This window comes from Heterodontus francisci, chromosome 4, assembly GCF_036365525.1.
Source record: "Heterodontus francisci isolate sHetFra1 chromosome 4, sHetFra1.hap1, whole genome shotgun sequence".
NCBI classification, from domain to species: Eukaryota; Metazoa; Chordata; class Chondrichthyes; order Heterodontiformes; family Heterodontidae; genus Heterodontus; species Heterodontus francisci.
In genome coordinates, this window is record NC_090374.1 from 75,533,349 (window position 1) to 75,551,216 (window position 17,868).

At 45.7% G+C, this 17,868-nt stretch overlaps 2 protein-coding genes across 2 annotated transcripts in view; one reads left to right on the top strand and one right to left on the bottom strand.

The window, feature by feature from the left end:
- arsk (arylsulfatase family, member K) overlaps positions 1-17,868 on the top strand; it is a 234,335-nt gene that overhangs the window by 181,099 nt on the left and 35,368 nt on the right. The window lies entirely within an intron of this gene.
- The window catches only part of LOC137368596 (carnitine O-palmitoyltransferase 2, mitochondrial-like), a 36,362-nt gene that overhangs the window by 14,954 nt on the left and 3,540 nt on the right, over positions 1-17,868 (bottom strand). The window contains exons 4-5 of the mRNA XM_068028742.1: positions 17,356-17,543; positions 2,154-2,234 (exon numbers count right to left, since the gene is read on the bottom strand). Of these exons, the coding sequence (XP_067884843.1) occupies positions 2,154-2,234; positions 17,356-17,543 (269 nt within the window). The remainder of the gene's footprint in view (positions 1-2,153; positions 2,235-17,355; positions 17,544-17,868) is intronic.

Consider the following 17,868-nt stretch of genomic DNA (forward strand, 5'->3'; position numbering starts at 1 on the left):
CTGCCCTTTCTTGCCATCCTTACACCAATGGAAGAGGAGGCTCTGGAACTGGCAGGGCAGCATGGCAGATGGTTAGACAGGAGTTAGGCTGGGTACAAGGGAGCCTTTCTTGAAATGAGGAATGGTGCTCCAGTGTCCTCCACTGTACACATATGAATCACTAGTTGATTTTGGAGGCTCGTGTTTGGAAACGCAAAACCCTTTGATCTATCTATTCTCTCACGCAGGACAGCCACAAGAACAGATAGCTGCCATGTCTAGGGGACCACCACCCAACTCTGAGGAGGAGAAGGGGAGCTCAGAGGGTGCAGCATTACATCATTCCCACTCATCCTCCACCAGTGCAGATACTCTCACGTCGGTGGGTATCCATTCGCGTTTAGATTTGGGGTCACAACCTGGTGAACACCATAAACGTGCCTGAGCAGCTGATGGAGGCTACAACAGCTGAAGCCCTAGGATTGCTGAGGCGCTGCCACATGGGAGTGGCAGTAGCTCCATGGAACACAAACCTCCTGTGCTCTCTTAGGATGACAGCTTGTGTTCTGACCACTATCACTCCGCCAGTGCCCGTGCTATTGCATGCCAGCCAGCCCAGACTGCTGCCACCCATGCCAAGATGGTGCAGTCTGAAGCCGGGCATTCTAGGGCCAGAACTGCTCGAAGTCATCGTACAAGATCTTCCGCAGTCTCACTCAATGAAAGTCAGCAGCCTTCCACCAGCCATGCTGCGTCCACTGGGGTAGCACTGCATAGGAGCACTCAGACAGGCAAAGGAACCCGCAAGACAGGCGCTAAGGGAATGTACAAGAATGATTAGTTGACATTTGCTTGAAGTATTGGATATTTTGTTGGATAAAGTTTGTATGGAACGGTTGTTTTATGATGTCTTTTTTTTCAGCATTCTAGCAAAGAGGACATTACGATGGTCCATAACAGAGGTTGTGGGTCTGTTGTACACTGGGGATTTGGGATTGTATTCATGGGAACTGGAGTCAAATGAAGCAATCACAGACAGCCCAAGCTGGGATGGGAATGTGCTGCTGTCTCCTCCCTTATGCCTCCTCCTCTTCTTCCTCCTCTCCCTTCTCCTCCTGCAACTGAGCTGCTTGGCATATCCCTGTTGTCAATGGCTGTGCCGTCACGATGGCCAGGTTGTGGAGGATGCTGTTGACCACTACAAATCGGGACACCCCCCTGGCATTGCACTGCTCCTCCAGAGCGGTCCAGGCAGCTGAACTGTTGAATGGACACGCCAATGGTCTGCCCTACAATGTAACGTGTGGCAGCATGGCTTTCATTGTAAATGTTGTTTGCTATGTGTAACTGGATTGCAGGGTATAGTCATGAGCCAGGTGTTAAGCGGATAGCCCTTGTCGCCAGCATGCACCCTCTGGTTTGACCTGATGGCTGGAAGATTGAGGGTCCAGTGGATTGCTGCAGAATGAAAGCATCATGACTTCTGCCAGGATAGCGGGCATTCGCCAGCATGATGCACTGAGCGTGGTTGCACACCAACAGCACATTCAGTGATTCAGTGAATGGTCACCTTTGCGGTTGCAGTACATTTAAGCATTGAAATGTGGTGACTGCAAAGCCATGTGTGTGCAGTTGATGGCACCATGCACCATGGGGAAGCCCACTATACCGGTCAAGCCATGTGTATGTTCGGCCTGATTCTCCAGATGTCTTCTTCCCTTTGTGTGAAAAATAACTTCCTGTTTCCCTCCTAAATGGCCTGGTTCTAATTTTAAGATTTTATCCTCTTGTTTTTGATCCCCCATCAGAAAAAATAGTGTATCTGCATCTGTCCTCCCAAATCCTCTTAACATCTTAAATACCTCAATCAGATCACCCCTCAATCTTCTATACTCAAGGGAATAAAGGCCAAGTTTATGTCACCTGTCCTCTTAATTTAACCCTTTAAGACTGAAATTGTAAACTTTCGCTACTTCCTATGTAGTTGGTCATTTTGAAAATTGATGTTTAAACTGCCCTTCTTGTTCTGCATGATCATTACATTTACACATGTAGGCTGTGACTTATATCTTATTTTCTATCTGTTAGTTCTCTGTCCCTTGATACATTTGGATCATTTTAATGATTTTTTGAGGTAATATACCTGAAGTTTCATGTGCTGTACCAGCTCCTACCTGTAGTTGTCTTCTTCCAGTAGTGGCCTCTGAGCAGCCAAATAACGGCGAATGCTATCTTCAAGTTTAGGGATAGGTAACCTGAAAAAGGTATTGTTAACTTTTATTCTTTATTGTTTAACTTAATTTTTCAGAAATTGTGATGCATATGGGGCAGAGCTTACAACTTGGTTAAACAATGTGGAATGTACAACAGCAACAATTTTCATTTAAATACTGCTTTTAACATAGCAAAAATCCCAAGGCCATTCAAAGGAGGATATTCAGACAAAATTTGACACCAAGGAAATATTAGGATAGATAACTAAAAACTTGGTCAAATAAGAAACATAAGAAATAGGAGCAGGACTATGTCATTTGGCTTTTTGAGCCTTCTCCGCCATTTAATAAGGTCATAGAGTCATAGAGTCGTACAGCATAGAAACAGGCCCTTCGTCCCACCGCGTCCATGCCGACCATAATGCCTATCTATACTAATCCCACCTGCCTGCATATGCCTCAATATCCCTCTATGCCTTGCTCATTCAAGTACCTGTCCAGATGCCTCTTAAATGTCGCTACTGTTCCTGCCTCCAGGCAGCTCATTCCAGATACCCGCTATTCTTTGTGTGAAAAATTTACCCCTTTGATCCCTTTTAAACCTCCTCCCTCTCACCTTAAATCTATGCACTCTAGTTTTAATCACCCCTACCATGGGAAACAGATTCTGGCTATCTACCCTATCTATGCCTCTCATCATTTAATATACCTCTATCATGTCCCCCTCTCAGCCTCCTTCGCTCTAGGGAAAACAGACCCAGCCTATCCAATCTCTCTTTATAACTCAAGCCCTCCAAACCAGGCAACATCATGGCTGATCTAATTATGGCTTTAACTTCACTTTCCTGTCTGCCCCCCATAACCCTTGAGATCAAAAATCTGTGTAACAGAGACTTGAATATATTCAATGGCCCAACTTCCACTGCTCTCTGGAGAAGAGAATTCCAAAGATTAACGACCCTGTGAGCAAAGAAATTCCTCATTTCTGTCTTTCAAGGGAAACTCCTTATTTTGAAACTGTGCTCCCTAGTTCCAGATTCCCCCATGAGGGGAAACATCCTCTCAATATCTACCTTGTCAAGCCCCTCAAAATCTTATGTGTTTCAATTAGATCACCTTTCTTCTAAACTCCAGTGAATATAGGCCCAACCTGCTCAACCTTTCCTCATAAGACAAATCCCTCATCCTGGGAATCAACCTCGTGAACCTTCTCTGAACTGCTTCCTATGCATGTATATCCCACCTTAAGTAAGGAGACCAAAACTGAACACAGTACTCAAGGTATGGTCTCACCAATGCCCTATACAGTTGTAGCAAGACTTCCCAACTTTTAAGCTCCATCCCCCTTGCAATAAAGGCCAACATTCCATTTGCCTTCCTAATTACTTGCTATACCTGCATGCTATCTTTTTCTGATTCATGCACAAGGACACCCAGATCCCTCTGTACTGCAGCATTCTGTAGTCTCTCTCCAGGTAATTAATATTCTGCTTTTCTATTCTTCTTGCCAAAGTGGACAACCTCATATTTTCCCACATTATATTCCATCTGCTAAATTTTTACCAACTCACTTAACCTATCTATATCTCTTTGCAGGCATATTGTGCCCTCCTCACAACTTGCTTTCCTACCTATCTTTGTATCATCAGAAAATTTGGCTAAAATACTGCCGGTCCCTTCATCCAAGTGATTACTATGGATCATAAATAGTTGAGGCCCCAGCACTGATCCCTGTGGCACTTCAGTAGTTACAATTTGCCAACCAGAAAATGTCCCATTTATCCGCACTCTCTGTTTCCTGCTTGTTAGCCAATTCTCTGTCCATGCTAATATGTTACCCCCAACACCATGAGCTCTTATCTTATGTAGTAACCTTTTATGTGGCACCTTATCGAATGCCTTTTGGAAATCCAAATACACTACATTTCTGGTTCCCCTTTATCCACCCTGTTTGTTACATCCTCAAAGAACTCTAATAAATTTGTCAAATATGACTTCCCTTTCATAAAACCATGTTGACTCTTCCTGTTATCATTTTCTAAATGTGCTGCTGCTACTTCCTTAATAATGGATTCTAGTATTTCCCCAATAACAGATATTAGGCTAACTGGCCTATAGTTTCCTGCTTTATGTCGTACTCCCCCCACCCCCCACCCCACCCAACAAACTTTCTTGAATAGTGTTATATTTGCAGTTTTCCAATCAGTTGGAACCTTTCCAGGTAGGTTTTAAGGAGCGTAGAGAGGTGGAGAGGCTTAGGGAGGCAAACTCAGAGCTTAGGGCTTGGGCAGCTAAAGGCACGGCTGTCAATAGTAGAATTATGAAAATCGGGGATTGGCAAGATCAAGATAGCACAGAGATCTCGAGGACTGGAGGAGGATATAGAGATAGGGAGGGATCAAGCCATGGAGGGATTTTAAAATGATGAGCATGTTAAAATTGAGGTGTTGTCAAACCAGGAACTCATGTAGGTTAGTGAGCACAGGGGTGATGTGTGATGGGTGAACAGAACTTGGTGCGAGTTAGGATATGGCCAGCAGAGTTCATGGAGGGTCAAGTTCAAAACAGTGTGCTGCAATTAATTGAACTGTGAAACATTGCCTCACAGATCATTGTACATAAACAAATCGAGAATCAATGCACTGAACTCAGAAGACATTCTCTCTGACTGTATATTCTTTTCCATCAATTGCTGATTTGTGAAAATGACCTCCTCCCTCCTTTGAGCTGAGTAATCTAATACTATGGCCCAGTAAGTGTTCAAGCTGAATTAATTCTCAATCTTGCACCATTCAATTTGCCATGCTGAGGTCAGAGTGAAGTCAGCTCCGAGTAAGTTTCTACCTGCTCCAATTTGGATTCCTGGAAGAATGAGCTGTATGCAGACTCGGCACAATATCATTCTTCCCATATGCTGAATATATTGTGGTGGAGGAGAACCAGTGGGAGATCCAGGAGCATAGGGAATAATAGGCCTACAAGTTGCAGCAGCAGCACCACAGTTGAGATGGAACACTTGCTCGATAGGAACCTGTAGAGACAGTCTACTATCTGCAATAGTAGCAGCAGCAGTAAAGGTCACCATTGGCCTAAATGTATTTGCCAGTTGAATCTTCCAGGCACTTACAGGACACTTTGGGAGTCAGCAACCTCGCTACATACTATTCCATTAAAGAAGTAAGTAACTGAAGTTCTGTATCACCATGCATGCCACTGCAGCAAAAATCTGCAAGGGAAACCTTTGCACATGAAGATGTGTGGCTCAGGGACTTGTTGCCCACTTTTTCACTGAGTTCTGTAACTAAGACTACCCAAAGCACCTTCCAATGTAGTGTGCAATGAGGTCATACACTTTTCAGCATCATCTTGCTGCTGTAATAGCTTCTATTTGAAAGTAGGCTCACTAAGCTCTGCATCCATAAAAACAACCACGGTAGGGGAATAGAGACCTTAGTGGGTGTCTACCTGAACCAGCTGCTCACTCATAAGCCAATAACACCACTGCTATCTCTCCCTGACCAGTATTCAGTGTTTCATTTGTGTCTCCTCATTCTCATCAGCATCAACATCTCCAGCACCATGCTGGGTCCCTGCTTCAATTGAGGCTAGTAATGGTCAATGCTGAGGTGCATGGTATTTTTGGAGGCGTGGGGCCCATCCAATTGCACAACAGGGGCGGGCTATGGCACACTGATTGCGCTGTCAGGGGACTTCAATGCAGGTTGCTGGTGTCATTTTTAAAGTGCTGCCAGCCCCGTTTGTACCTATTTGTAATGCTGTAAGGCAGTGAAACTGGGTGATGCTGGAGTTTCGACTACTGGACTCCCCTACAAAACAACTATTGCTGCTGTTTCCTGGGACTATGGACGCCCCCCCCCCCCCCCCCACCCGCAACACGACTGTCGCAGCTGTTTCCAGGGACTACTGGACGCCTCTGCAACACTACTGTTGCTGCTGTTTCTTGGAGTTGCAACTCCTGGAGCCCCCTGCACCAGGACTGCTGACCATCAAACAGGGCCTGATCAAACTGGAACTGTGTCTGAGGCAAGACATGGGGTGGCCCCATGGTTTAGCGATGCCTCCCTGGAGATCTTCCTCCAGGTTGCAAGGGAAAGGCAGGAGGTCCTCATTCCCAGGGATGGCAAGAAGAGATTCTCCCGCCTGACCAAGCAAGCCTGGCTGGAGATCGCAGAAGTGGGGGCACCTTCCTGGAACTGGGTCCAGTGTCGCAAGAGGATCAATGACTTCCTTCGCTCCATACCTTTCTCCCCTTTGGGGCTTGCATGGCCACGCAGGAGGGAGTGCTACACGGAGAGGGACTGACCACAAAGGCGATGGCAAGGGGGTTAGGCATCACCACATCCTGGCAGATGCATGGCTGCATCTCAGCAACAGGCCACCTTCTTTCACAACTCAGCCCCTTTATGTCTCCTGAGAGCGGATGTGGGAGGAGCCGTGTTGGAAACCCCATCAGGAGACGAGAGGCTGCCACTAGCATAACTGCTCTGTTACTCTTTCTGCGACGTCTTACTGTGTCCCTCTTTCTACTTGCACGGCAAACGGGCCCATAACACCAGGGAGACCTCGAGGACTGGCGGACGGATCCCTGATCATCATCCTCCAACTAACATTGGTTGAGGAGGAGGCTCTGGACCTAGCAGGGGGCTCATGGTGGCCATTTAATCGCTGATGGTGAGACTGGAGTATCTGTACAAGGGAGTGAGAGATGCGTCCATGTGACCCCCAATACATTTCTGGAGATTCACATCACGCATTGTAGTTATGAGGAGATCTGCACATCCTAACCCACAAATGTTTGTGTTCTCTCATGCAGGTTGTCGAACACCAGAGGCAAGCTCAGCTGTTGTGATGGGGGCCTGCCATCGACCTCTGAGGAGGAGGAGGAGGAGCGGTCAGATGATGCACCATTACATTATTCTACTGCACCTTCCACCAGCACAGATTCTTTCACCTTGAGATTAGATTCAGGGTCACAAACTGGTGACAGTACCACACACACACCTGAGCAACTGACGGACGCTGTGGCAGCCAAGGCCACTGACAGTCGGAGGACTGTGGGTGACCAGACCCATGCTGAGCCCCAGGCCGATGACGAGCCTCTGGTGTCGACAGCACAGGGCATGTTGCAACTGAAGGGAGGGGTAATACAACATATGGCGGAGCTTCCACAGCCAATGCGCGACCATGAGCAGACTATGGAGGAGGCCATCCATGCCATGAGTGCTGCCATGTCTCAGGCATGTGAGCACATGGCTTCCTCCATTGAGAGGTTGACAACCCTCATGGAGAGCCAGATCCCACAGAGGCGCACAGACCTGCACACCATCGCCTTGGCCACGAGCTCAACTCATCAATGACAAGATGAGAGAAGGACGAGGTGCCTGGAACCTTCTCCAGGTCCTCATCCTTCTCTGGTCAGCAGGAAGATTCAAGTGAGCCTTGAAAGGGAGGAGGAGTGGCTGAGCTCCACAGCTGGGGGCTCCCCTCAGGGCGCTCTGAATGTGGACAGCAACTCCTCAACCTTTCCACCAGTGAGCCCAGCTCCAGTAGCTTCAACAACTGAGGAGGCTCCTGCACCTTTGCAGCAACCCCTCAGGCAGCCGGGGCCCTCCAGGCCTCAGGCAGCCAGAGGACGGCTGCCGAAGTCATCCCAGGCCAAGGGGATCAGCAGCCTGCCTCTAGCCCAGCTGCTAGCACTGGGGTCACACCTCATAAAAACATTCAGAAATGTATAAAGAGCACCTAGATGTACTGGGGGTTTACAGGTGTATTACATTTGCCCTTTATTTCTTTTGGGAAATTGGTGTCATAAATATAGTTCACATTCATTGTAGTAAAATGCTCATTCTTTCATGCCTGAGCTGGGAGATGTTGCCATCAACCTTGCTCCCTCAATGGGCTGCCAGGGTAGGCACAGGCTGTATTTGGTAAACGTCTCAGATGTGCCAGAACGCGTGGTGCAGCTGGGTGCTCAGCATGGCATCGAGATAGAAACGAGGTGACAGGTGGAATACAGTGAGGTTTTTATTGAGCCCACTTTGAGAAGCCATCATGGTGAAAGGAATCGGGAATGTATGAGATTGTCTCTTGCCTCCCTTCCACGTCTCTCAATTGCCCTGGTCTCTGCTGGAAAAGAATCAATATCCAGTGGTGCTTGCTCAGTAACCTCCTCCACATCCTCCTTGTTGTTTGCGGACTGGTGATCAATCATATCCTCTTCATACAAGGCCTCCCCCCTCCGAGTGCTAGATTGTGCAGAGCACAACAGACCACCACGATATGCGAGACCCTCGTTGGGACATACTGCAGGGCTCCACCAGATTGATCCAGGCACCGGAACCCCACCTTCAGCAGCCCAATGGCCTTTTTGATGGTCATTCGGGTGGAGCCGTGCCAAGTGTTGTACCTCTCCTCCGCTGCAGTGTGAGGGTTCCTCACAGGCATGAGTAGCCATGTCCTCAATGGATAGCCCTTGTTCCTGACAATCCATCGCTGAAGGTGAGCAGGGGACTGAAAAGCTGTGGCACCTGGGACTGACGAAGTATGTAGGAGTCATGGCTGCTTCCCGGGAAGCAGGCACACACCTGTAGGAAATGCTTTTGGTGGTTGCAGACCAGTTGCACATTGATTGAATGGACGCCCTTCCTGTTGATGAAGCTGGCTGGCTGGTCTGTTGGAGCCTTGATGGCCACATATGTGCAGGTGGTAACACCTTGCACCTGGTGAAATCCAGCAATGGCCCTGAATCTAATGACCCTCTCCGCTTGACTGTCAGGGTCGGTCAGGTAGTGTAATGCTGGCCCTCTTGAACAGGGCATTGGTCACCTCCTTGATGCAGCAGTGGGCTGCTTCCTGGGAGACCCCACACATGTCCCTGGTGGATTCCTAGAAAGAGCCAGAGGTGCAGGACCTTGGGCACTGGGCGTCCACCACAGCTCATCCTGCAGAATGGCGTATAAGTCGGTGACGGCCTTCCTGGTGAGTCACAGTCTTCACCAGGCCCTTCTTGGCGTGGCTGGCTGCTGTGGCTCACCCATTGGTGCTTCATGGGTGGGTGCAGCTAAATCCTGGCCCTCCCTCCCTCTGAGCTGCTGCTAGCTGATCAGTATCCCTCCAGAGTGGTGTCCTTGCAGACAGAAACTTGCCTTGGCACCTTTCACTTTGGTACTCCCTTCGTAATATGCACTAATGCCCCACAGTAGTTCAGTACCCGAGATAGAGCCCAATGGGCAGAAAGCCTAGCCCTGCACGCTAACAATGGCCTCCACTCCCCCCGTCTTCCCTTGTCCAATGCTCCTCACGGCTGCCTTCCTGTGGCAGCACTGAGACCTCACCTTGGTGTTGCCACCTTCAAACGGCCAGGGATCCGAAGGCACATAATCCCCATGCACCGTTGACGAAATTTAAAACCCCCCGTAAAATCTCAATTACTTTCATGCAAGTGCATTGAAATGAATTTATCACCAATTTAAATGGCAGTCCCACCACGTCAGAGTGGTGATGCCACCTCGGAGATTTCCTGCCACTGACAAAATCCAGAACCGACATCATAACATCGGGTCTCCGGGCGAGTGCATCCGTTCCAATTTTTCGCCCCCCATGCCTCCACTCCCATTCCATCTGGCCACACAAAATTCAGCCCCATGTGTGCAAGAGTGGACTTATTCATTTTGTGTGCTACAGTATCATTAAATTAATTGTTGTGCACAATCCAGTATACGTGGGCAAGTTTTAAAAATCAATGTATTCTACAAATCAGAGTTCTTTGTGGTCTACCAAATTCCACAAAGTCAGCTCCATACAGAAGGCCAGCATAAAAACATCTAAACTATTGAAATAGGAATATATTTATATGATACGCAAATGAGGGTCCTAGTCGTAAAAAGGTGGCTGATTCCTGTGCACATCCATAGCATCTAATATAATTGTTAAAAATCCCACAGTTGACTCTGAACACTGGCTGGACAGTGGAGTAAGTCTACAAGACTCTGCTCCCAATGTAAGATCTCAGTACAGACCATAGGTCTGAGAAAAGGCTACTGTTACAGATAGGTGGTAAGGAGTGTGGGTGGTTCCCACTGTTCACCACTCAACTGACCACAATCATGTTTTGTTCAATATAGTGAGTTAGTCCCTGAGTGTTTTTAGGGTCAAATAAACAGACAAATGATAGGTTTTCTCATAGGTTAAAAAAATATAACTATTTTTACACAATTCCTGAAATGGTTGTAACCTCACTCACACAAACATTCACTCATATGCACATACACAAGAATAGATAGAGAGAAAAGGGTAGGATGTAGTTTAAAGTGAGGTAGATGTTCGTAGTTTACCATAAACCTGTTGAATCTTCTAAGGAGGACAGTCTGTTTTAAAGGTGCAGGCCTGGGTGTTTGTAGTCTTTAACTTGTTGAGGTGTTGTAGATTTCTGATGGTTAAGACTTCAGACTGAAGGTGGTGGTCACTTTCAGATCTCTGCTGCAGCAAGTTGAAGTATAGAATTAGCAGCAGGGCCTCTTCTTGCTTGGCTGGATCTCAGACAGCTCTTGGCTTGACTGGCTTTCTGTGATGTTGGCTTGATCTCTCCTCTCTCTCCAGTGGGCTACCCTTTAAGGTCAAAATCCATCACATTAGAGTTTTTGTTAGTTGACACATGACCTTCTCCCCTGGTGTGACCACACAATGGACCAGGATGTGGAATCTATGGTTATCTATTGATGTCTGGATGGGTACCATTCTGTTATGATGTGGCTACTTCACATCTATTCATCCTGGTTTTGGCTGTGAGTCACCACAGCATCCTTTGTTAATCTGTTGATGCCGATAAGAGTTATTAATATGCGATAGTGAGCCATTCAATTTCAATGGGCTCTTCCCAGAGCTATTTCAGACAAGGTTAATGAATTTCATCCTTGAAGACAGGTTTGTTGATTTGCAGTACAGGAGGCATCATGTGACCTCTACTCCATTTTGACTGTTTAACAGTGGGCTTTTTAATTCATAATTCTTCCGTTTCATTGGTATTTCATCATGGCTCCTTCTGTGCATGACACTACAAAACCATTGGGTTAATTCTGCAATCAACACATCCGTCTAGCGAGGCTCCACACTGAGGACCTAATTTGGTATAGTTACTCTCAGGGGTCAACTGTCCCTGCAAAAGTCATCATCCACTACTAGTTTTCTGATGGAAGTGTTAGGTTCCTATAAAGGTGGATGACTATGGTTATTCCTTTTTATCATTTATGGGATCCCATTATACATACAGACCCTACCTTAGTATTAAGTTAGTGCAAGGTCCCGTTTCCTCCCACATGCCAAAGACTTGCAGGTTGATAGGTTAATTGGCCGTTGTAAATTGCCCCTAGTATAGGTAGGTAGGTGGTAGGGAAATATAGGGACAGGTGGGGATGTGGTAGGAATATGGAATTAGTGTTGGATTAGTATAAATGGGTGGTTGATGGTCGGCACAGACTCGGTGGGCCGAAGGGCCTGTTTCAGTGCTGTATCTCTAAACTAAACTAAACTAAACTAAGGTAGAAACAAAGTGAGTATATAAACTTGGGAGTTCTACACGTCCAGTGCTAATACTGGGGATGATCTGTAACCACAATTTAAGGATTTGGTGCCTCAATGGTCAGTTTGGCATCAGAGAGAGCAAGATGGTTTAGGAAGTCACCAGCAGCACATATGCATTAAAACCAACTGATTCAAATTTGCCACACTGCATTAAGTCACCCTGTAATTCTTCCCACTCCCTAGAGCAAGGATATGTTTAGTTTAGTTTTGTTTAGAGATACAGCACTGAAACAGGCCCTTTGGCCCACCGAGTCTGTGCCGACCGTCAACCACCCATTTTATACTAATCCTACACTAATTCCACATTACTACCACATCCCCACCTGTCTCTACATTTCCCTACCACCTATCTATACTAGGGGCAATTTATAAAGGCCAATTAACCTATCAACCAGCAAGTCTTTGGCATGTGGGAGGAGCACCCGGAGGAAACCCACGCAGACACGGGGAGAACTTGCAAACTCCACACAGGCAGTACCCAGAATTGAACCCGGGTCGTTGGAGCTGTGAGGCTGCGGTGCTAACCACTGCGCCACTGTGCCGCCCAAATATATTGAAATAGATTCTGGGGAGGCGGTGGCATAGTGGTAATGTCACTGGACTAGTAATCCAGAGACCCTGGCTAATGCTCTAGGGACATAGGTTCATATCTTGCCAGGGCAGCTGGTGAAATTTGAATTCAATTAATAAAAAAACCTGGAATTAAAGGCTAGTCTAATGGACAATGAAACCATTGTCGATTGTTACAAAAACCCATCTGGTTCACTCATGTCCTTACCTGGTCTGGCCTACATGTAACTCCAGACCCACAGCAATATGGTTGACTCTTATTTGCCCTCTGAAATGGCCTAGCAAGCCACTAAGTTCAAGGGCAATTAGGGATGGACAATAAATGCTGACCTAGCCAGAAACTCACATTCCACAAATGAATAAAAAAAAAGATATATTTGTGCATGCACTGGTATGGCTGATAGCAGACTCTGAAGCATCCTACTCAACTGCTCTCCCTGATGTTCCCACCTCATGCAACCCTTATTGAATTCACCAGAGCAAACAACAGTCCTAACTTACACCAAAGCTATAGCACAAAACATTCCATAAATCAGAACTGTAAGACCCAGAAATATTTATGTTGCTCTTCTTAAGAGATAGCCCTTTAGAAGGTAGGCAACCTCCAAATTCAGACGGATATACAACTGGAAAATGGAGAGTGAGGTTTGACTGGTGTGAGTGGGAAGGATCAATCTTGGAGTGGGTTATGGAATGCTATTCTAATGTTTTTTACCAAGTTAACACTTATGCTATACATCATAGCCCTGCAGTCATTTTTGGCATGGCATTTCCATGGTTCCACAGTTCAGGAAATGCCTAAGGATTTCTTGCAATGTTTATTTGTCTTGTTCTTATCCTTATAGCCTTCAATCCTGTTCGGAACTCATTATTTATTCCAACTTTTGTTGAATGTTTTAATTGACCATTACTTGTACTTTATCTATGAGTCTATTGCACATATTTACATTTTTTTCTTTTCTTCTCAACATTTTAAATACCTGGATAGAGAGAATTGGGGATAAATTCAATAGCCCCTGAAAGCAGGTACAGGGATTATGATGAGTGACTAACTCATGCCATTCCTTCCATTGCAGGCACCATGTAAACTTTATACTGCCTGCTAATTTAAATGATAATAGCATGTAGCCTTGTGCTTAATGAGCTGTTGTGTGGCTGTACAATTCAGCAGGGGGCCCAAGTTCATGTGAGGCTAGCACCAGGGGCGGCACAGTGGCGCAGTGGTTAGCACCGCAGCCTCACAGCTCCAGCGACCCGGGTTCAATTCTGGGCACTGCCTGTGTGGAGTTTGCAAGTTCTCCCTGTGTCTGCATGGGTTTTTCGCCGGGTACTCTGGTTTCCTCCCACAGCCAAAAGACTTGCAGGTTGATAGGTAAATTGGCCATTATAAATTGCCCCTAGTATAGGTAGGTGGTAGGGGAATATAGGTACAGGTGGGGATGTGGTAGGAATGTGGGATTAGTGTAGAGTTAGTATAAATGGGTGGTTGATGGTCAGCACAGACTTGGTGGGCCGAAGGGCCTGTTTCAGTGCTGTATCTCTGAATAAAATAAAAAAAAAAAATAATTAAAACTAGCCTGCACCACTTAAAGGGAGATGCATTCTGGCTTCAGCAGGTTCTGGAAGAGCACTGACAAATGGTGCAACAGGGTAGAGAGAGTACTCTATTGGTTTTTAGATGCAGCACTGGAGGCCTTGGTGCAGGAGGTGGAGAGAGGTGCTCTATCAACAAGGGACCAGGAAGTACTCCAGACAAACAGTGCAAAGGCAGTAGAAGCAGATAGCCCTCGTGGTCAATGGTTTTGCTTAACTGGAGGCTGCAGTATCTTACTTGAAGGACAGAGGCATGGCTGCAGGTTCTCATCCCAATGGAGGAGACAGTGCTCATCATCATTGGAACAGACATGACTAAGGCCAGGGCCAGCAGCAGGGCTGAAACCATTGAAGAACATTTCCTGTTCATCTCCCAGTCTGTTCTGATTTACAGGCTGCAGATGGTGTAAGCATGCACCTTACTTTCCCCCACTTTCCTCAGCACAACCCTGCCCTGTGCCTTTCTCCTTTCAGACACCCCAAGAGCTGCAGCCTCGCCAGGCAGTGATGGAAGAGCAAAAGAGGTGGAGGAGCATGGAGACACTGATGAAGAAGAAACACTATCACTCATTCTCACACTTGCAGCCTTCAGCTCAGATACTGACACTGCTCATTGTTTAAGCATCCTTGATCACATTTAGTGTGGCGGCAAGGCTTTCATTATATGCATGCTGCCCCTATGTTGGTGGGCTGTGTACCAGAATTTTGAACCATGTGGTCACTGGATAGCCTTTGTCATCCCTCTGGTTTGTCGTGGTGTCTTAAAAACAGCTGGCATAGCTGGCAGCCGCAGAATGAAGGCACCATGGATGCTGCTAGGATAGCAAACATTGATCTGCATGATGCACTGAGTATGGTCGCATACCAGATGGATATTGAGGGAGTGGAATTCCTTCCAGTTACGGTACATCTAGAAGTTGATATGTGGTGCCTGCAAAGCAACATGTGTGTAGTCAATGGCACTCTGTGCGAAGGGGAAGCCTGCAATCTTGGCGAAGCCATGTGCTGACTCTGCCTGCTCCTCTCTGGCAAGAAAGAATGAATTGTATTCAGCTCTCCTTGTATACAAAGCCTTAGTAATAGACTCCTGAAGCAGCTCTTCTGCTCAATACTTGGTCACGACAGGAGACTCCCAGGAGGATAGCGGAAATGCTTTAGAGATGTCCTCAAAGCATCCCTGAAGAGATCAAACATCCCCGTCGACTCATGGCAATCTATGGTTCGTGACCATCCTAGATGGAGAAAGCTCATTCAGAAGGCATCATACACCTTGAGGGACTTTGTCGAGAACATGTGGAGGTAAAGTTGAGGCATTGGAGGGAGCGCATTAATCTCCAAACTCCTCATCTACCTGACCCTTCAAGCGCCACCTGCCCCTCATGTGGCAGAGTCTGCAGGTCACACATTGGACTTATCAGCCATCTCAGAACCCATTGAACCAGAGTCATCCTTAATTCCAAGGGACTGCCTAAGAAGAAGAATTTCCTTATGCAACAATGGATGGCGAACTGAGAGATGCTGCAAATATTGCCTGCTCCAGCCCGGAAGAAGCCCAATGCATAAAAGTTCATGGCCACAGTCACCTTCACGGACACTGGCAATGCCATCCTCATCCTGTTCTGAGGCTGCAGTTTGGGCTGCAAAGCAGAGCTATCTGATGCACTGTTCCTTGCTGACGTTCTGGTAGGAGAATTGCTCCCTGAACACGCTGGGCAGATATGGTCTCCTGCTGAGAGCCCTTCTCCACCCACTCCTCCTCCTCCCTCTTCAAACAGCTTGTCCTGTTCATACTCCCTGTCATGCTGCAGGCCAAGGGGGATGCAAACTACTGCACCCATGCCTGGGAATGAGAGTTTTCTCCAGGACCATTGAAGGATTAAGGTCTTCAGCAGCTGCCACACCACTAACTGTAGACATCAGCGACTTTAAATAACAGTATCAAATCTACAAATTCTTCTACAAACTCAGCAACATCCACTAAAATTCAATCAGCAACTAACCTGAAAGTAGTTGATGATCCCTTTAAATAGCACTGGTGGGGCAGTCCTTCCTGCTGCTAAGGGCATTAGCTGCAGCACTGAACTCCAAAGTGGCACTGCTAGTGTGACATCACGATCTGCCTACTCTGCATAATTCTGGCACACACTCGCTGCACCTGCACTAACAACATGTGCAATTTGGTGTCTGGTGCACATGAAATGTGAATTTTGGGCCAAGAATGAAACCAATAGAGCCATGCAACTGAACTTTGCGGCATCTGCTTTTCTCTAATGAAAACTAGTTTAGTACTGTGAGTTTCTTTCTATATCTCAGAACTCTAAGATGCAGAATTATCTTTGTTGGTCCTCTCTGAGCAACCTCTAACGTGCCAATATAATTTGAAGGTCGAAAATTCAAAGAAGGTAGAAGGTAGTATATCAAATGTGGCCATTACAATGATCTAGATAGGTTAGAATAAATTGTTTTTTTACTTATAATTTAATGCCGTTGAATCACATCATAGTACATGATTAATTTCAATGATTACAGCTTCTTATTAGTTGAGTTAAACATTAAAAAGAATAACACATACTATAGCATTTGTCACAGGCAGAAATCGGAATGAAGCATAACTTGTTTTTAAATTGAAATGGCCTTGACTTCAAAACTAGCTCAACACTCAACTTGATGTTGAAAACTGGCATTAATAGGAAAGTTTAACCAACACAACAATTCAGCAACGGCATCACAATATTAAAAGGTTTGTATAATAAACAGATTAAGCAACATCCACACAATAGTCCTACTGGCAAACAACAGAAAACTCAGCTTGAGTTACAGAAAGAAATACACAGAATTACTTAACTACTAATAATGTGAGCTTGGCATGGAAGATGAAGAACTACCAAGTAGTCGGTGAGCCTTGAGTTTTGTAAATATGGTCAATACCTTCCTTGTAATCAGGTCATTAAAGTTGTTCAAGGGACTGAAAAAACCATTCTGAGGCAATGTGCATGGGGTGGAGATAAATATGGATGTGTGTTGAGAACATTGTGTGAATGCTAACTATAGAACATAATACTACTACCAGTTGGCATACTATCATAACAGTGTAGCATCCCTCATTCTCACTCGTGATAGACCATCCATAAAACATCACCAATATTCTGTTTTATGTGATCAATTTGAAATTTCTCCAGATTGTTGTAATGAAAGCTATTTTGTTATTTAAGTGATGTGTTGTTAGCTATCACTGAGTAAAATGGATGTGCACTTTCTCTTATTCAGTTTTTAAATTTCTACAATAGATAAGTTACTTCAATTTTTGTCAGTTTTACCCCTCCTCCTTTGCTGTTTCAAATTGATCTTTGGTTTAACGTTTTGTCTTCGCTCTGTTTATTTATCAATTTGAGGCACTCACCTTGGCAGACTGTCCTGAAAATGCATCGTTGGGATTATACTCTTGTGTAAAAACTGCATCTCTGAACTACTTTCTGCAGTTTTAATCAAGAGCCTCTTGTACCTCCGTATCCCTTGTGGTTGATTGAAGCATTCACAGTTATAGGAACGCAGGAACTTAGCTGTCCCATGACAACAGTAAGACATGTGCTGAGGAAAATAGCGACAAATACTCATTTTTAAAACACTTTTTCTGAAAACTTTGGCCTCTGCAAACACTTTCACAATTCCTGTCCAGGGTAAATAAAGATCTTTTTTTCCCATTCTGACAGTCAAGGACCGTACATATCTGAAGTAATTAGCTGAAAATAGTTTGGTAGAATGTGTGGCAGGAGTTTGACATCTACATTTCAGGTTAATTCTGACATATGCCTACCTTCAATTTGCAGCAGTTTAAAAGTGAAAATTTAAAGGGTTCTTTTGTATCTGGGGAGAAAGGATTGCTAAGTGACAGCAATGACATCACAGTGAAAAA